At 36.2% G+C, this 21,350-nt stretch overlaps 1 protein-coding gene across 1 annotated transcript; it reads left to right on the top strand.

Annotated features, from left to right (window-relative positions):
* The first annotated feature begins 458 nt into the window (after positions 1-458).
* Positions 459-13,747, top strand: LOC115972904 (probable disease resistance protein At4g27220). Its single transcript, XM_031093132.1, has 4 exons — positions 459-578; positions 6,708-6,769; positions 10,849-11,576; positions 11,655-13,747. The coding sequence occupies exons 1-4, from the start codon at positions 459-461 to the stop codon at positions 13,745-13,747; spliced, it is 3,003 nt and encodes a 1,000-aa protein (XP_030948992.1).
* The last annotated feature ends 7,603 nt before the right edge of the window (positions 13,748-21,350 follow it).

Raw genomic sequence — 21,350 nt, 5'->3', positions numbered from 1 at the left:
CAGAGCCTCGTGCTCGATTTTTACTTTCTCTTCTTGAGAATCATACTATAGATTTTCCTTCACATTTTATTCTTTCTATTATAGATGTGTATAGGGATATGACTGCTTGTGATAAGCTTATTTTCCTTTCGGCTATCACGCAGATCTTATGCCATTTTTTTGTTCCTTTTCCCTCTTCCGATCACTTTTCTGTCATGTGTGCCATAGACGTCACTACCGTTAAACGTAGCGAGGCGTAGTTTAGGTCATAGCAGTCTGATTCAGCAGCTCCTCCCTCCCGTTCGGCTCCATCTCAATCTGCTCCATCCACATCTGCTCCCTCCTCTTCTACGGGTGATGTGACTCTCGGAAACATCATGGCGCAGCTTCAATGCATGTATGCTCGCCTTGATACACTCTCTACAGAGCTGTATCAGGTGAACGTTCGTGTCGGCCGTATTGCACGGCGGTAGGCAATCATGGGTGGCTTCGCTCCTGAGGCTTTTCCTCCACCTCCTCCAGTGGCTTCTGATTCTGCGGCTGAGGATGATGATGATGTTGATAACGACGATGCTTTCGATGATGATGATGATGGAGATGTTAGCTCTACCGATGAGATGTCTACTTGACACTCTTACCCCTTGTCACTCGTGACAAAAAAATGGGAGTAGTTTTGGATATAAGAGTAGTCATTCTTAGGGGGAGAGTTAGTATAGGACATTTTTGTTAGGGAGAGTGTTGATTTTTGAGGGATGCAGTGAGGATTATTTGTATCTTTTTCTTTTCTCTATTTTAGATACATTTATTCTTGTACCTTAGGTCTTGTGACCATTATTGATATACATTGTACTTATTTTTTTTTTATATGTTGATGTATGTTTCTTTCACCTACCCTTACATGTGTTGTTTCTTTTCTCTCTTTATGCACATGCTTCTTATTACTTGTATGCAATCTATTTTTTCTATTTCACACAAAGATGCCTTGATGAGTTTTGTTTAAAGTGTTTCAGAAATACAGGTTGTCAAAGTCTACTTGTCATAAACTCTCTTTTTACAAAATTTTTCAAGAGTTTGTGTTAGGATAGATTTTATTATATTCAACAAGTGAATATGAATTGAGTGATTTATGACTTCTCTCATATATTTATTTATTTGTTGTGGTTTTGTCACGGATTGCCAAAAGGGGAGATTGTTAAGACATATGTAATTCACTTGTTAAGAACATATGTCACTATTATATGTAATTGACGAATCCTTTGACAAAATGCACTTTACTTGTATTTGGGTAGATCTAGGATGTGTTTAATACTTCTAGAAACTATGTTTCAAGATCAAGTGTTGAAAACATGCAAGTTTGTCCAAGAAACAAGTTGAAGAAGTGTCTGTCATTAAAGCTCGATAGCTGGTTCGACAGCTAGCATCTATTGAGCTTAAGAAGCTGTTCTAGCCCCATGGCTTAACAGCTGCTCGACAGCTTCTAGACAGATGCTATCTGTCGAGGTTTAAGAAACTCAGATTTTTTGAACTGATTTTCTTCCAATCCGTGATTATGTGTTTGAGCTTTTTTTTCTCACAACCCTAGACATAAAAAAGGATTATTTTAAAGGCCATCAAAGGTGGACACCAGTTGCACAAGTGTTGAGCAAAGTTTGTTCAAGCAAAGTGTGACCGAAGATAGAATTTGCCCTAGTTCATCGTTCTTGTGAAGAAGTTGCTGTGTTTGTGCACCGTAGAGTTTTGTGACCAAGCATCTTCTGGATCTTCATCGTGGATGAACTGTAGAACTTTGCAGCCAACAATTTTCTCTAGTTGGTGATTGAAGTCGTGTACTGGGATTCACGCAATTGGTTAGTCACATACTGGGAGCCATGCATCAAAAGGAGAAATTGTCACTACAGAACAAGTCCAATTGGGTATTGGGGTGAGGGTTCAATTGTAGGTTGGTATAAGGTACTGAGATTTCTTTACTTGTAACCGCTTGTTGTGATAATAGTGAAATTTCGGGAGTGGTGACCTTAAAATCACCCGGTGGGGTTTTTGTCGTGTTGGTTTTCCCCATTCGTAAACAAATCACCGTGTCAATTTATTTTCTTCTACATACTTAGTTTATTGGTGATTTGTTTGTGCTATCACGCCTTTGCATGTTAATTTGATTAATTAATAAACTTGGGTAATTAATCAGTTAATTTATCACAAGGGGTCAATTTGTTTTTGGCCTATCACATGTAATTCTAAATTTTGTCTCATTCAGCTTTATTCCACTCGTTTTGGTCCATTTCATTAAATTCCACCTGGTATGGTGATTTCAGCCATTACGTAAACAAATCATTATTTGTTTTCCTAAACCTATTTTCTTAAGGGCAAAACTTAAGTATAGTACATAGGCGATGTTCCTTAACTTCCTCTATTAAGATTCAATCATGTGGTAGTGCTTAACTAAAAATACACTTCCATCCTATGAGAAAAAAGCCACATAGTTGAATATTAAAAAGAGAACCTAAGGAGCAACACCTAAGAGTCTGTTTGGTTGGAGGAGTGGAAAAGTGAGAAGATATACAATGGTGGGAGGATAGAAAAGTGAGAAGATAGAAAAGATTTTAATTTCTCTCATTTTTGTTTGCTTGGGAGTGGAAAAGTGGAAGGATGTAAAAAGTGAATTTGTATAAATTTACTCATGTGCCCTAGTTAGAAAATGGTGGTCAATTAAAACATAAAAGTGACACACAAAAAAAAAAAAAAAAAAAGCAATCACCCAATTTATTAAAAAATAAAAATCATGGCCAAAAAAAAAAAAAAAAAAAAGAAGAAGAAGAAGAAGAAGAAGGCAATGGCAAGGAAAGAAAAATAAAAAGAAAAAAAAATTGGGAGAGGCAACGTGCCTAGGAAAAAAAAAAAAAAATTGGTAGAGACAACGTGCCCAAGAAAGGGGAAAAAAAAAAAAATGGGCATAGGCAACGTGCTAGGAAAGGAAAAGGGGAAAAAAAATGGTAGAGGCAATGTGCAAATGCACATTTTCGTTTATTAAGCAGTTTCATTTTCTCCCTTTAGATTTCTCTCCATTTTTGGGAGAAAACTTTTTGGTGGGCCTGGAGAGAAAACACCGGGCCCCACCATTTATTTTCCTTCCTCTCTATCCAACCAAACACACTCCAAAAAAGTTTTCCTTCTCATTTTCTCGCAAAAGTTTTCCATCCACCCTATTTCACCTCCAAATAAATACACCCTAAATACTGTACCTAAGTTTTGTTATTTTCTTAAATTATTTCACTTTTTTTTATGAAAAAAAATTGGCTATAAACTAGTTTAGAGCCAATAGCTACAACTCCACTCATTGTTATTATTATTATTATTTTTATATTGAATGTGAGTTTTGACAAATTCATCATTGAATTAAAAATTGCCAAATTCGGGCCCATTTTACTCTACTTTCATTCCTCTCTCCCGCCTAAATTGATCATTAAGCAATTGCCTAATATGCCTGCTGGTGGGGCCAGTCCTGCCCATTAGTACATGGAAAGGGAACCACTTAGACTAACAAGTCCAGCCATATAAGGGTCATTATTCAAAGTGGAATAAATCTAAGGTCTAAATTGTGCTCATTAACTCTAGTTTAGTTTAACCACAGTTTTTAATTTAATTGAATTAACAAAATCTAAATCTTAAATTATTCTACTTTGAAATAATTTTCTTGATAAACAAACATACACAAGAGGGAATGAGGTTCTACTTTGCAATATAACCATTTTGATAGAGAGGATGCGAATCCTGAATTCAGACCGTTTTGTTTCCAAGTAAAGGAAACTAATAACTAGACAGGGTAATAGTTTTTTTCAATTTTATGTTTGTCTTTTTTTATTATTGTTATTTTTATTAAGGACAATTTTACATTTGTTTGAACATGGCTGCATTTTCGTGTTTAATAATTTGGCCCAGCTGGCTAAGTTGTTAATAAACTAGGCGTGGTAGTCTGGTCGGCATTTTCACTATTAGACTATTAGTTAAGCAGAAGTTGTTAATATAAGACAACTAAATAATACTAAATTTCAAAGCTTATTCTCATTCTCAAAAAAAAAAAATTAAAAGCTCTTTGTAAGTTGTAAGTTGTAACTGTGTTAATTTGTTATCCATGTTGATACCGTGAATTTATTATTTACAAAATAAAATTTTGGATATACCCGTTAAATCGAAGATTTTTTGAATCAATTTGATGTTGATCTTCCTATGACGTTATGTTTAATAAATAACTAATCTCTTTTGATAATGATTTTCGATCAAATAGTTTCACACTTTCACTTTCTAGTCAAATTATGTGTAATTGGTAGTAAGAAACATATCATGAATTTTAGTTATCCAAATTGTCTCAATGTAACTTTTTTATAGAAGTTTTTTCGGAGCTGTTATTTATTATTATTTTTGGGTATAAATTTCAGTATATCATAGTCATACACCAGAAGCATTTTTTTTTTTTCTGGGGCTAAAAATATATCAGAAACAATATTTTAAAGTGTTCATATGCTATGTTTGGGTACATTATTGAGGAAATAGAGATTAAGGGCCTGTTTGGTAAGTATTTTCAAACACATGATTTTAGTTTTTAAACAACATTACACGTATTTTTATATACTTTTTCACCTACAAGTATATCAAAAAAAATACAAACAACATTACTCAAACCGCTCTACCAAACGGCCTAAGGTGTTAAATGCAAACTTGTAGGTTGTAACTCTACCCTTTCTAAAGAGCAGTTTTATTTGTTGATGTAAATGTGTGTGGTTGGAATATCTATCACTAGAAGGCAAAATTTGGTATTTAGACTGTTTTCAGAAAAAAAAATTTGTGAACAGCATGCGCTTCAAACTATTTAGTAAGTTGGACTGATTTTGGAACTCGAGTTTGGCAAACTCGAGTTTCGGCCCAAAATTCAAACTATAGTGGCGTTTTTTTTAGTAGCGTTTGTTAAAAACGCCACTATATGTGCCCTATAGTGGCGTTTTATATAAACGCTACTATAGGTACTAAAAAAACGCCACTATAGGGTTTGCTTTCCAGCCCAAAATCGAGTTTGGCAAACTCGAGATCTAAAAACAGTCCAACTAACTAATTAGTTTGACGCGCATGCTACTCTCCAAAAAAGTTTCTAAATTCAGTCTAAATAACAAATTTTGCCATCACTAGAAGCTAATGTTGTATTTTATAAATATTTTAATTGAATAAACTCTTATTTAAACCAAAAAAAAAAAAAACAAAAACAAAGGGAGAGAATTGTAGACCATGTGAACGTGCGAGGTGCGTGGGACCTACATTGCTAGTTGTCTTTATTTTATTTTATTTATTGATAATTGCATTGCTAGTTGACTTCGTTTGCTGTGGTCTTTCCCTTTCTGACATTCAAACCGCTCAGACTCAAGTTTTCATCTAACTCAGTACCAAAGATCTCCATTGAAGAAGAAGAAAACCGATCGAGCTAGACGCACAGTGACAGGTATGTCTAACATTTTGTTATTAATCACATGCCATGCGTACACATCAAGCATTTATATATTAACGTTGTGTTTCAGCATGGGGAGAACATTAGCCAGCATTATTTACTTTTTCTAAACAAGTTCTAGAATTTTTAGCTGGTACTAGCTTTATATTAAAGATCTGTGTCATTTCAAGCTTCCATCATCAATGATAAACTGTTTTATTTCAAAATTTTTCATTTTAATTTGGATGGCTTCCTGAAATTAATGTCCACCCTACGCAAGTTTGGTTGAAAATTTTCCCCCGTGAAAAGAAATGATCAATGATGTTGGGGTTTTATATAATCACAATCTAGGTTGATTAAAAATTTCAATTCATCCAAAAAAAAAAAAAAACCAAATTTCAAAGAATTTTTTTTTTAATTTTTTTTTTTTTAACAAATTTCAAAGAAAGTTAACAATGATGTTGGTGGTTTCAGTAGTTTAATTACCAATTTAATAAAAGAATTGCAGAACTTAGGTAGAGTTAGTTGTTCACATTAGGTTCTTTAATTAAATTTGAATGCATGATTGTATAGCTGAATAAAATATAAAGCAATATTTTTTTTAAGATTTAATTAAAATTAATACAATTATGTATTTAAATTTAATATATTGGACATAAATACCTAAATTTTACCCATAACCAAATGCTAAATTACAATTAGTTTTTTGCTCCCCAATTTGATGCTTGTAATAAATTTGGTTCATAAACTTGAATTTGATTAATTTGGGCCTTGGTGACTTGACCAAGGCTCCGGCGACAGCCACTTGAACGGCGTCTCTTTAGTGACCACACTGTTGTCACTTGTTGTCGAAATAGGGCTCCGGCTGTTAGACTGCAGTCACTGGTCATTGGAACGGCGACTTCGGCCTCTAGACCACCAACATCGGCTACCCAACCCACTAGATTGGTGAACTAGCCACCAGATGAGGGGAAGGGGAGCCGCTATGTCTTTTACAAAATGTTTTACCAAAATTTTAAAGGTAAAACATTTTATGACTTTTTATAAAAGATTTTATGATTAATGGAAAATATTTTACGAAATTGACCATATTTTACATATAAACAAACAACATAAAATAGGAAAACATTTTTCAAAAATATATTTACTTCAAAACAAACAAAAACATTTGTTGTGGGGCTTAGGTCACTCTTTAGTCCTGAAGTTCCGTTATAAGCCGTCTATTCGTGTCATTAGTAATCCATCTTTCAACTGCGATCAGGATATGGTCAAAGTTTTGGACTTTGAACTTCAGAATATGTCTGAGAAATATCCCACAACTATGTTCCTAATAATGCTCTGATTCGTATGCCACCTCTCCTGTGAGTCTGAGTCCCACTATTCTGCTCCTCATTCTCCTTTGGCTAGGTTTTTGAGTTGGCAGATAATAATGGGGTGCTTCATCAATTGCTTTGAATATATTCATTTTCTTTTTAGCTTATTTTGCTGTCTTGCGAAGTGCTTTAGCTTATTGGAGTTGGCTTTGTCCTTATAAGCTTCGTAGAAGTTTCCAGCTTTCATGATGTGGTGACTATTGTACGTTCATTACATCTTGCCACAACATAGCTAGTCCTCCTCTTCTCCCTGGGCTCGACTCTGTCCCTGTAAAAACGGTGCTGAAAGACCCAACCTACGTGTTTGGCATTAGCTTATAAGTCCAATACTTTGTTTGGGAGTTCATAAGGGAATGGAATGGAATTTGAATGACCATAAGAGAATAGAAAAGAATAGAATGAAATGTATTTAAGCAAGAGAAATAAATGGAAAAGAAATAAATGAAATAAATTAAATAACCTTATTTGAATGTTTTAAAATAAAGGAATGAAAATGAATGGAATATAAGTAATATTGTTTAAGAGTAACATAGAGGGAAAATAATGAAATCATTTTATGCTAATATTACTATTAGACTCCTATTTTAAAATAAAATATTGAATATATAGGAGTATTTTGAGAGTTTTAGTAAAAAAATTCATTAAATCTAATTTTATTCCCTCTCATTTCTCCCAATTTTAGGGGGAATGAAAATTTGAGATTTTAATGGAATAGAAATTAGAGAAAAATGAGTATTCTCTCCTATCGATTCTATTCTCTCTCACTTAAACTCTCAAACAAGAAAATTGATTTTTCATTCTATCTATTAAAATTTTCAAACAAGAGTTGGGAATAATATTTTTAAATTATTATTTTAATTCTTTTTCATTACATTCCATTCCTTCCTCTCAAAAGCTTTTAGCTTTTTTTAGCTTTTATTTACAGTTTTTTAAAACCTTACTTTTTTCATGTTTTTTCTCACTTTTTCAAATTTTTTCAAGATACAGCTATACTTTAGCACACTTTCAACAAAAAGTTTTCAGCGAAAAACTAGATAAGTAGTTTCCAAATGGACACTTACTCGATCCACCTCCCCTCAATCACCAGTTAGTGAAAAGGTTGGACTGTCTGAGGGCTCCTATGCCCCTGGCAATCCAGCTAATTTTTTGTCATGGCGATCGGTGGAAATGGTTTGCAGCCTCAGTTGTTGAGAGAGATCATACATTGGACCATGGGTCACAATATCCATGGCCATTGAATCATGCTACTGGTTCTGCTTGGGTTCCTCCAAGTTCTCTCTGTCCGAAGCCCAAAAGGCTTCAATTTGGTTGGCTGATTAGGCTTGTGGGTTGGGGTTGTTTGGTGGATGAGGTTATGGTCCTATGGAGTGAGGACCGCAGGGACAGCTTAAGATCTAGGCCACTTGTCTCAAAATATTTCTAAGGGTTTTAATGTCCCATTAAATAAACAAAAAGCTCCAATATTGGACTTCCAAAATTATAGAATGATAATTGATTATTTATATATATATATATATATGTGTGTGTGTGTGTGTGTTTTACATTTTTTTTCCTCACCTCCAAGAAAGTCCCAAAATATTAAATCAATATAAATCTAAAACAATTGAAACCCTAAAAGGGAAATTTATAAAAACTTAAATAGCAATTTTGCATCTCAAAATACAACAATGATTTTTGAACGAAAACAATATAACAAGTTACATAAATAATATTTAATTATTAGGTCATGACCTCGCTTTGTTGCTTTGTGTTGATTGGGTTTGGGAGGTCCTATTTGCGAAGGATTTGTATCAAGGAAAGAAACGTCCATTTGAATTTCTCCTCTCCTTAGATACCAAAAAAAAAAAAAAAAAAAAAAAAGAAAAATCATCCAGTGCCACAAATTAGGCCATAATTACCCATGTAGCATATTGTGAGTATTGGAAAAAACAGTAGTTGGTACATGTGAAAGTGATAAGTTGCTTCATAGTTTGTCAAGTAAGATAGTTGTGATAAAAATTGTAATTTAGTTTGTGGTATTAGAATTACTCCTTAAATACTGAGTTAGTCTTATTGCTTATGTAACTAACAGAATAATGATATAACATTTTTAACTAATGTGGTAATTTTTTATATTAAAATATAAGCATCATCATTGACACATCACCCAAGCTAAAACGAGTCTCCCCAAATCTTGGTCAATTTCCATCTCAATAAAATAGGGAAAGCTTTCCCACCCCAGCATTTATCGTTGCTACGTTTCTGTTGAGCTATGTCAGTAATCACATCAGTCACCTATTTTCAACTCTCTCTTTTATTTTTAACTATTTTTCTTCTTATTAATTTCACAACTTATATTTACACATTGTCCATCATTTTCCCTCCCTTTTATCTTTTCATGTTCTCACTTCTATCTACCTTTATATAACTCTTCTTCTATCCCTTAATCTTCCTTTTATTTTTGGCTCATCTTATTTCTATTCTCTTACAATAAATTTGCAATTCTCTTTCTCATTCTATGTATAATTTTTCCACAAACAAATTCTCTCTCTCTCTCTCTCTCATTTTTTGGTGGATTTTTTTATAATAATTTTTCTTGTATCTCTACTTTAAGTTGATGAATTTTTGTGTTCTTTATAACTTTACTTTAAGTTGATATGATTTAGTTTTGTATTTTTAAGTTGTTATCTTTTTTTTCTTTTCTTTGATTTCATAGATGTTATCTTATTGAATTATAAAGATAGTATATAAAAATATGGACAAGATTTAGGTACAATATTTAGGTGCTATTCCTTAGATTCTCCTCTTAAAATTCTGTCATGTGGATTTCTTCTCATGGATAGAAGTGTATTTTTTATTTAAGTAGCCACATGACTGAATCTTAAGAGGGGAACTTAAGGAACAGTATTTAAGGTACTATACCTAAGTTTTGTCCTAAAAATATAATGTTATTTTATTATATAGCATGTTACATGGATAATTTGGTGTTTATTATTATACCTTTTATTTTTACCCTTTTTCTTCTCATCTTATATTCTTCCTTACAACTCAACTTAGGTTGATCAATCATTGCGTTTTTTTGAAACTCTATTTTGGGTTAACATGTATTGGTGTTGTATTTTTGAGTTTCCCATCACTAGTAGTCACTTTTCCTCTATAGCTTTGGTTTGATTTTTGTTTGAGTTAATACTTATTTATTTTGGAAGTGATAATTGAATTTTATATCGAAATAAAATATTGATTATGCATTTGAGTGTGCCAATATTTGTCTAATATTAAGTGTAGTTTTGTTATGATATTTTTTATTATCATTATAATCTCCTTTAATAGGATGAGAAATTGGAATAACTTTTTTTTATTGAGAGTTATTTGAATAATTTATTTGAAACTTAAAAGTATAACATAACTTTGAAGGATAAAGTTTAGTTACAAAAATGGTTGTAGCCTCTACAACCTTACTCAATATCTTTTTATTAGAGATAAATTTTGATAAGTCCATCATTAGATTATATTTTCTTCTTATATACTACATGCTTGCAAAAATTCTAGAAAATTAAATATCAATAGCTATGTCATCAATAAATTGTTTAAATTGCAAGTTTTTGTAGTTTAAAATTATACATAAAATATAAGCTTATAGATCATTATAGTAAATAATATCCGATTGATACAAAATTTGACATGTGTATTAACAGTGTAAAGAATATGCAATTCGACAGTTAGATTTTGAAAATATGTATTAATGTTATTTTATTGCATGTTGTTTAGGTTGTTAATAAAATAAATATACATTGATGTTACTTGAGTATAATTTTGTAACGCATTAATTTTATTGAGAACCTATAATATTACTTGATATAGGGTAAGCAAAATAGAAAAGACACGTTATCCTCAAGGAACGAAACTTGAGACTCTCGTACCTTCTGTAGCAGGTGCTTGATTTTTCATCGTTTTTCAATTTCATTTTATCATTTATCATATAAAACGATAGAAAATAAACAGTTCAGAATCTTCAGATTGCACCTCATTTTCCTTTATAAATTTTTGTAGGATGATGGAGGCAGTAGCTACACAAGCGATTGGGAATGCGGCAACACCAACAATAAAATATGGGCTAGGATATTTGAAGCGCAAATATGGTTATGTGAGCAATCTCAAGGAAAATTTGGTCAAGCTTGAAAAGGAAAAAAAATATCTTTGTGCTAAAGAGGTAGATGTGACAAATAGTCTGAAAAAGGATGAGGAGACAATGGAGAAGACAGCTGAATGCACGACTTGGCTTAATGATGTGAAAGAAATGAAAGCTAAACTTGAAGAATTGAGGAATAAAGATCAGAATACCTGCAGATGCTTCTGTGGACTTTGTCCATTTCATTCTTTGCTAAAGCTTGGCAAAACTGTTGTGAAGTACACTGAGGAGGTAATTGCTCTATATAATCGACTACCAATAAATATAATGGTTAAAAGAGAAAAAGCACCACCAATCCGAGTGATAATGAAGCATCCTGAGAAGATAGATGATGTGCCATCACTTAATGATCATGTAGAAAAGCTATTGAAGTGGCTCAAAGATGACAATTTCAAGAGAATTGGCATATGGGGACTGCCAGGAGTGGGAAAAACAACAATAATGGAAAATCTAAATAACAGAGTTGGTGAAACCCAACAGTTTGATATTGTCCTTTTTGTAGATGTTTCAGAAGCGAAGAGCGTGAGAGAGGAGATACAAGAACGACTTGTGGAGCGGTTACAGCTAGAAGCACCAAGGATCCGCCAAAGTGATCAAATAGCAGACATGATATCCAAATATCTAGTTAACTAGACATATCTGTTGCTTCTTGATGGGGTTTTCTCAGAGATTAATCTGAAAGACATTGGCATTCATGATAACCATGAACATGGAAAGGTGGTATTTGCAACTAGATATAGAGATGTTTGCCGTTCATCAACAGATGAGGAGATCAAAATAACAAGACTATCCGAGAATGATGGCCAGAATTTGTTCAAGAAAATAGTAGGGGATATCGTAGATCAACCAGAAATCAAGCCGATTGTGAAAAGTATACTCAGGGAGTGTGGTGGGATGCCACAAGTGATCATGATAATAGCAAAAATGTTGAGAAATGTGGACAATCCAGCTTTGTGGCGAAATGTATTGCTCCACTTGCGGGTTACAAGCATGGATCCCATGATAGAAATGGAAGAAGTTTACAACGCATTTAAAATTGTTTATGACCGGTTAACTAATAATTGCAAACCTTGTCTACGGTATTTGACAGTTTTCCCACCAGACTATGAAGTTCATGAAGATTATATGACTGAGTGCTGGAAGGCTGAACAATTTCTTGCTCATGCTCAGACGCTTGGGGAAGCTCGTGATCTAGGCCAAGGTATATTGAATGAATTGGAGGATAAATCTCTATTGGAAAAGGGCAGAAAAGCAAGGCACTTTAAAATGCCCGTCTTTCTCCGACACATGGCTGTTAAGATCAGGGACCAGGAAGAGAAGGATTCAAAGTTTTTGGTAGGCGAAGGTGGAGATATACTTGAAGGTGAAAAACTGTTGGAGAAATGGCAAAGTGCACAAAGGGTTTCATTGATCCGTCAAAAATTTACTCTACCTCAGAGACCTGCATGTAGTAATACCTTAACATTGCTACTCCAGAAAAACCCAAACTTGACAGAAATTCCAGAATCGTTCTTTGAATCCATGTGTAACCTTCGAATTTTGGATTTGTGTGATACACGAATCATGTCAATGCCAACGTCTATTTCTAACTTGATAAACCTAAGGCTGTTGTATCTAAACAATTGTGGTCACATAGTGGAGCTGCCTCCTGAGCTAAAACAACTGAAGAGTCTTGAAATCCTTGATCTTCGCAACACTGGAATTCTAAGCTTGCCTATAGAGATTGGCCAATTGACTGGTTTGAAGTGTCTGAGAGTTTCTTTTAAGAAGAATTGCAGTTGTTCCAATGGCATCAACGGCCAGCCACTGCTTATGATTCCTTCAAAGGTAATTGCAAGTCTTTCTTCATTAGAAGAGCTGAGCATTGATGTGGACTTCAAAAACAAAATTTGGAACCAGATTGTAGATACCGTTGCTGGGGAAGTTGCAGAGTTGAAGAAATTGGCAAGTCTTTGTTTCTACTTTCCAGAACTAACGTGCTTTGAAACTTTCATTGAAGCTGCTAGGAACAGAAATTACATGGAGCAGGAAGATTATGGGCTTAGATTCAGAATTGTAGTTGGCAATCACAATATAGATAATTTTCTTGGATTTGATTTTTTTGAATACAAAATTGAACGACATTTGAGATTTGCTGCTGGAGGAGTCATTCCTAATGCATTTTCAAATGTACTCAAGCAAGGTTATGTTTTGGAGCTCATAGGTCACCATAGTGCTAAAAACTTATCAGTATTAGGAGCAGCTAATTTGGGAGGGCTGACAGCTTGTACAATTGAAGAATGCGATGAAATGGAAAGCATTATTGGTGGTGAGTCTGGTGACATAGTAACTGGTGCCTTGCAAGAGCTACACCTCATCAACCTCCCAAAGCTGGTGTCTATCTGCGAGGACTCAAAGAATTCAAGAAACTTCAATAAAATTACGACGCTGACACTGAAAGGTTGTCCAGGGCTAAAAAAACTTTTCCCACAAGCATTGGTCCAGATGCTTTGTAACTTGAAAGATTTGCAAGTCGAGGATTGTTCTGAGATAGAAGAAATAATTGAAGGTGGAAGCATCGTTGAAATCAGAGCCCTTCCCAGATTGAAGAACGTTGTACTCTGCAGACTACCAAGATTGTTTAGTATATGTGAGGGTGTCTCATTTGAATGGCCCAGTTTGGAGACTATGAAGATCCAGACTTGTCCTGATCTAAAGCATTTGCCATTCAGTGTGGAAAATGCAATCCACTTGAGAGTGATTGAATGCACGGAAAACTAGTGGAGCCAACTGGATTGGCCAACTGATTCTGTTTGGGATCGTCTCAAAGGTCTACACAGCTTCACATGAAGAAATCTAACTGAACCTAGAGGCAAAATCCAAATGGTAGTCTCTTCTCCAACCTCCGGGCGTGTGCGGCGCGTGTAAAAATTAGTATTTTTTTTTTTTCCCTCCTAAAAATTGTTTTTGGTGATGGGATGTATGTGGAATCTGATATTATTGTGATAGTTATGCTGGAATTTGAGACCTAGTTCGTACAACTATTGGGGGTATTTTCGATATGCTTGAGTTTGTTTGAAAAAATAAAAAATAAAAAGCTAAGATTGAACATTGTAATGCATATAATCTAGTTGGTAAGGGACGGAGTCATTCAGAAAACTCACCAATTCTCTGTGCATGTCTACATGGCCTCTTTCTCGCTTAGAAAATGCATGGAAACGAAGGAAAATTAAAAGAAACCCAACATTATCTCATCCCAGCCTAGAATACTAATTTTGTCCAGAACAGGAAAATTTCACACAGAGCAAACCAAAATTTGGGATGATAAAAAACACGGGATTAGTTGTGCCAGTCTAGAATAAAAAATTCAGGCCATTCGGATCGGAACAAAATGAAATCTAAAACATTGATAAAGACATATAAAGAGAGTAAAAAAAAAAAATAAAAATAAATAAATGTTAACGTATATTGTGTTATGGGCTTTAGGCCCAGCTAAATTACTTGTATAGCACACTTATACTTGTACCGCACACATATGCCTCTTATATAAAGACACTGTATATTCTTTGATTGAGAAATACAATACAATTCATTCAGTATTTCTAACATGGTATCAGAGCCACTGCTCTGACCTTTTTCTTAGTAGTCTTGTCTTTATTAGTGTGACTCCCTTTTCAACATCGCTTCCGCCATCACAACAACCGCCGCAGCCTCTCGCCGTTGAACCTCCGACGTCATCCAGCCGTCATTAAGGAGTTTCACACTGCACAGACCACTGCCCTTTGCATCACCGCTGCAAAATATTGCTCTGATTACGTTTGTGAAGGTACCACTGAGATCGTCTTGTGCCAATCTACACACTTGTGGAAGCCTCGACTCCATCGGAGACTGCACGTGCCCCCATGCACCGTTCAAAGGTTCTGTTCCGCTGATCACGCGCCCCACGCACCTTCCATGTGCCACTGCACATCTGGGTTTTCTCTCACGCGCTCCCACGCGCCGCCCCTTCAGTTCACATGCCCCTCACGCGCCTTCACGTGCTCTCACGCGCTTCCACGCGCCTCAACCCTCTCGCTGACGTCAATGCTGACGTTAGCCCTCGTTGTGCCGTTACTAACGTCACTTGCTTGCATCAGCCACTGATGTCACCTTTTGACTTTGGGGGTTTGACCGTTGACTTGTCAGGTTTGATCGTTGACTTTGACCGGGTCGTTGACCGTTGACTTTTGTAGTCCAGGTTCTCCTTACTCAGTTTTTCGTATAGATTTCATTTTTGCAATCTGTTTTTGCATATTGTCTCTAAATGGATAAAAAGGATATTTTTCTTCCTCGCCCCATCAACACTGTATTGGAGGGGAATAAGAATTATTTATCTTGGTCTTAAGCTATGTGCAGTTTTCTTAAGGGTCGCATGCTCTGGCATTATTGTACTGGTGCAATCACTATTCTTGTCAAGGGAACAAGTGAAGAAGATGCTAGCTTTCTTGGTCGCATGATTGAATGGGATAGTCACATCCACATGATCCTCACATGGATTCAGAACACTTTCATTCCCTCTATCTCCAATCTGTTGGGCAGCTTTGATGATGCAAAATCTGCATGGGATATGTTGGCCAAAAGGTACTCCACTACTCACGGATCCATGAAATATCAGTTAGTGGTTGAATTGCATCAACTTAGGCAAGAACCAAGGCAATCCATCAATGACTATTATGATCAGCTTCGCTTCATTTGAGACCAAATTGACCTATCTGATCCAACTTAGGCATGCTCAAAGGATGCTTAACAATATGCTTCCATTAGGGATGAATTTCGCCTCTATGAATTTCTGATGTCACTTCACAAGGACTTTGAGCCCATTCGAGGTCAGTTTCTGAATAGCAGTCTTGCTCCCTCTCTTGATACTGCTGTAAACGAGTTGGTTAGAGAAGAAGCTCGACTTGCAACCCTTCAAGCCCAGAATAAGCTCAATGTTTGGGCTATTACTCCTTCTGCTCCACTCATAGAGCAACCTCAGCAATCAGGTGATTCCTCTGGCTTTAGCAATCATCACAAGCAGACTAACAAAAAGTTCTACAACTATTGTAAGCGTCCTGGCCACACCAGTGAGACTTGTTACCGTCGCAACAAATCTACTGCTGCTGTTGCTAATATTGAGCCTACTTCGCCAATGGCTTCCATTTCAGCTGAGTCCCAGTCTTCTGAATCCATTATCAACCTCTCCCCCACTGAACTACAGGATATCATAGTTCAGGCTGTTCGTATGGCTGGTAATGCATCTCTTTCCACTACTCTATCAGTTCTACCCAGTAAGTCTCAAACTTGGCTTTTTGATTCTGCCTGCTGCAATCACATGACACCTCACTCATCCTTATTCTCCAAACTTGACCCTACACCACATCCTCTAAATATTCATATAACTGATGGTTCCACCATGCATGGGAATAGTCTAGGTTTTGTTTCAACCTCCAACCTCTCTGTTCCTAGAGTCTTCCATGTACCTGACCTATCCTATAATTTGTGCTTTGTGGAACAATAAGCTGAACTAGGTTATCACCTTATTTTTTACTATTCTGGGTGTATTATGCAGGATCCGAGGACAGGGCAAGAGTTTGGGACTGGTCTTAAAGTTGGGCGTATATTTCCCATGGATAATCTTCATCTTCCACCTGTTGCTCCTGTTTCTGTTGCCACGACAGCTGTTGCAGTTTCTTCCTTACCTTTTCTCGCACTTTGGCATTCTCGTCTTGGTCATGCACCATCTTCTCGGGTACAACAGTTAGCTTCTAAGGGTCTGTTGGGTTCTATGTCCAAAGACAATTTTGATTGTACTTCATGTCAGTTAGGAAAACAGCCAGTTGTGCCTTTTAATAACAATGAATCCATTTCTAATAGTATTTTTGAGTTAATTCATTCTATTGTTTGGGGACCTTCTCCTGTTGTTAGTATTGGTGGATCTCGATATTTTGTTATTTTTATTGATGATTATTCTCGTTATAGTTGGATTTTTCCTATGAAATCTCGTTCTGAAATTTTACCAATATACATCAACTTTGTAAAAATGGTTGAAACAAAATTCTCCAAACATATCAAAACTTTTTGATCTGATAATACTCTTGAATATACTCAATATGCGTTTCAAGCTCTGTTACATTCCTATGGCACTGTACATCATCTAACTTGCCCAGGTACCTCTTAGCAAAATGGTCGAGCCGAAAGAAAACTTCGTCATATTCTTGACACTGTTCGTGCTCTTCTTCTTTTTACCAAAGTTCCTGCCCTATTTTGGGATGAAGCTACTCTTCATGCTGTTCATGCAATTAATCGCATTCCGAGCGTTGTCATCCATAATCAGACTTCGTATGAGCGTCTCTTTAGGTCACCCCCTGACTATCGTCACCTTCGCTCCTTTGGATCTGCTTGTTTCGTTCTTCTTCAGCCTCATGAGCACAACAAACTTGAGCCTCGATCTAGACTTTTTTGTTTCCTTGGTTATGGCGAAACTCAAAAAGGGTATAGGTGTTATGATCCTGTCTCTCATCGTCTTCGTGTTTCTTGTAATGTTCTCTTTTGAGAACACCGATTGTTTGTTGAACTCTCTCACTTTCGTTTTTCCCTAACTACCTCCTCTGTTTTAGAAATCTTTTCAGATGAGTCTCTTGTTCCTTCTACAAATGCTTTTGATCCTCCTTTGGACTTCTCTCCAGATATTTTTGATGCTTCTCCTAGACAGGTTGAAGTTGTACAGGTTGATGACGAGCTACCCCACCTTGAGCCTGGGTCCCCTGCTCCTGCTTCGCCTGAAGATCCTCCACAAGACATTCCACCTCGTCACTCAACCCCGGTAAGATCCATTCCTACACATTTACTTGACTGTCATTGTTACATTGCCCTTACTACACTTCACGAGCCTCAAACCTATTGTAAGGCCTCCACTGACCCTTTATGGCAGATTGCAATGAAAGAGGAACTTGATGCATTAACCAAAAATCATACTTGGGATCTAGTCACTCTCCCTCCTAGATAGTTTGTAGTTGGTTATAAGTGGATCTATAAGATCAAGACTCGCTCTGATGGGTCCATTGAGCGCTACAAGGCTCGTCTTGTTGCAAAAGGTTTTACACAGGAGTATGGGATTGAATATGAAGAGACCTTTGCTCCAGTTGCTCGTATCTCATCTGTTCATGCCCTCTTAGCTGTTGCTGCTGCTAGTAAATGAGATCTTTTTCAGATGAATGTTAAAAATGCTTTCCTTAATGGGGATCTGAGTGAAGAAGTTTATATGCAACCTCCTCCTGGTCTCTCTGTTGAACCCAATACGGTTTGTTATCTTCGACGTACACTTTATGGTCTTAAACAAGCTCCACAAGCTTGGTTTGCCAAGTTCAGCTCCACTATCTTTCGCTTGGGTTACATTGCCAGTCCGTATGATTCTGCCTTATTTCTTCGTCGTACTGATAAAAACATCATTTTGCTTCTTCTATATGTGGATAATATGATCATAACTGGTGATGACCTCAGTGGCATTCAAGAACTCAAGGATTTTTTTAGTCAGCAGTTTGAGATGAAAGATCTTAGACATCTCAGCTATTTCTTGGGTCTTGAAATTACTCATTCCACAGATGGTCTTTATATTACTCAAGCCAAGTATGCTTCTGATCTTTTGTCTCGAGCTAGACTCACTGACAGCAAGACTGTTGACACTCCAGTTGAACTTAATGCGCATCTGACACCCTCGGGGGGGGGGAGGGGAACCATTGTCTAATCCTTCTCTTTACAGATGATTGGTTGGCAGCCTAGTTTATCTCACAGTTACTCATCCAGGCATCTCCTATGCTATCATCAGGTGAGCCAGTATCTGTCTGCTCCACGATCAACTCACTATGCTGTTGTTCTGCGTATTCTTCGATACCTGAAGGGCACTCTCTTCCATGGCCTTTTCTACTCAGCTTAGTCTCCTCTTATACTTCGTCCATTCTTTAATGTTGATTGGGCAGGAGATCCCACTGATCGCAGGTCCACTACAGGTTATTACTTTTCCTTGGTTCTTCTTTAATTTCTTGGTGAAGTAAGAAACAAACCTTTGTGGCCCGCTCCAATACTGAAGCAGAATATCGTGCTCTTGCTGATACCACATCTGAGCTCCTTTGGCTACGATGGCTTCTTAAGGATTTGTGTGTGTCCACTTCCTCTGCTACTCCCCTTTATTGTGACAACCAGAGTGCCATTTATATTGCTCACAATGATGTCTTCCATGAACTGACTAAACACATCGAGATTGATTGTCATTTTATTCGTTATCATCTTGTCCATGGTGCTCTCAATCTTTTCTCCGTCTCCTCCAAAGATCAACTTGCAAATATCTTCACCAAGTCACTTCCTAAGGGATGCACTCGTGATTTGGTTGACAACCTCAAACTGGTCTCACATCCACCTTGAGTTTGAGGGGGGCTGTTAACGTATATTGTGTTATGGGCTTTAAGCCCAACTAGATTACTTGTATAGCACACTTGTACTTGTACTGCACACATATGCCTCTTATGTAAAGGCACTAATGTATATTCTTTGATTGAGAAATACAATACAATTGATTCAGTATTTCTAACAATAAAAATATAAAAGAAGAAGAAGAAGAAGAAGAAGAAATAGAGACAAAGAGACAGTGGGTACGGGGTATCGTGTAGGTGATAGAATAATTAATAAAATAGAATTTCAAATTTTGAATAATGGATGAATGATGATAGGTGTGCTTTTTAAAATGTTTTTATAGTGTTAGTAGTGGTTGGTAGTCTCAAGTGGGAGAAATTTGGGTGTATGTTTTTCCCACTCACAGTTGTGAATGGGAAGAAGCATACACTTGAAACAGGTTATACTTCCTCCTAAATAGGGTTTAATGGTCGTGCCTATTGGACCAATCAATATGAAAAATGTTAAAGTTAATACATAATTTTTAGAATAAAACTTAAAATTTTTTTGAGGTATGAATGCGGATAGTGTGCTTTAACTAACTAATAAATGAATATTTGTTTTTTTGGGTGATAGGTGACACATCAATTTGTTAACTTTCTATGGAAAAATTTGTAGCATGCCTAGTGTTGCTCAATTAATACAATGTTGTTTCTTGACATTGTTGCATTTGATTTGTCTTTTGGTTTATCGTATGTATAATTATTTGTTTTGAAGCAGGTGCAAGGCTCATGTAAATTACTATTAGAGAATATTAATAATAAATAATATTATGATTTTGTTACATCATTTTTTTAATTAAAAATTAATTTCTCACCACCGCGAACCTTTGGTGCGGTGGTCACTCCACAAGTATAAATACTTGTGGGATGTGGGAGGCAAGAGCCGGGGTTCAAGTTTTCAGAAGGAAGTTTTACATATATATACACTTAGATTAGGGTAGAGTAGAAATTCTATCTTGTATTAAAAAAAAAAAAAAAATTCTCTATATCATTTAGAATGGGCACTAATAATTTATATGCAATAGTAGCTTGGAGTGCATGAGTGATCAATGTTACAAAGATAGCCACAAAGTTAGACTTTCTACAACATATAAGAGTGAGCAAATACAAGACCTCTAAGCTTAATTGAATCTAAATATGTTATCAATGATGCTTGGGTGGTGTTGATCATTTGTATGAGCACGATCTGCTTCTCTTCGGTGTATGAATAATCCTTCACGTGTACAAACCTCTAAGGGGAAAACAATGACAAATTAGAGTGAGAGTGAAATTGGATGGGTAATTTTACCAGAAGGTGAACCAAGGCCAATCATCTTGTACCAACTCAGATATGAACCAACCATACATGCACCAAACATCCGCATGAAATTAGTTGCAATTGACCATGAGAGAGCACATACAAATAACGAGACACAAAAACTGTAAGGTTGAATTTATTCAACCATTTTATTGGCTTTATTCCGTGCCAAATTTGCTTGTAATTCAGCATTTAGTAACCCTGTATTTAGGTGGGTTTGATGTAAGGGTAGTGAGTGAGATAGAGTGAAGTTTGCTCAAGAGTGTGCAAGAAAACAGAGTGTCGCGGCTGGGACTCGCGGGTGACTCGTGGCTGCAAGCCGCCAGAAGCTGCACACGTGCCAAGCATGCTGGAAGATGAACAGTCATGCTAGCTGGAGCACTACAGGACAAAACAGGACAACTGGCCATACGGTTATCTCGCGACTTAGTCAAGCCGCGAGGTCAAGCCGCGAGGTCAAGCCGCGAGCCACCCCTGTTTTGTAAAAACCTGACGTTTCACATTCCTCTCCACTCCAGTATAAATACCCCTATTACCCACGATTGAAAGAGAGCTTCCAGAGAGAATTTTGAGAGAGAAACCCTAAAGAAAAACCAGATTGTTTCACCCACAATCTCTA

Source organism: Quercus lobata, unplaced genomic scaffold (assembly GCF_001633185.2).
Source record: "Quercus lobata isolate SW786 unplaced genomic scaffold, ValleyOak3.0 Primary Assembly Scq3eQI_1902, whole genome shotgun sequence".
In the NCBI taxonomy this organism is placed as follows: domain Eukaryota; kingdom Viridiplantae; phylum Streptophyta; class Magnoliopsida; order Fagales; family Fagaceae; genus Quercus; species Quercus lobata.
The sequence above is the reverse complement of the archived record's forward strand: the minus strand, read 5'-3'. Positions and strand labels throughout refer to the sequence as shown.

Coding starts and splice junctions, on each gene's coding strand:
- LOC115972904 (XM_031093132.1), top strand. CDS start 459: ATGGGTGGCTTCGCTCCTGAGGCTTTTCCTCCACCTCCTCCAGTGGCT. Junction 579..6,707: donor ATGATGATGATGATGGAGAT/GTTAGCTCTACC, acceptor AACTGCGATCAG/GATATGGTCAAAGTTTTGGA. Junction 6,770..10,848: donor GAGAAATATCCCACAACTAT/GTTCCTAATAAT, acceptor AAATTTTTGTAG/GATGATGGAGGCAGTAGCTA.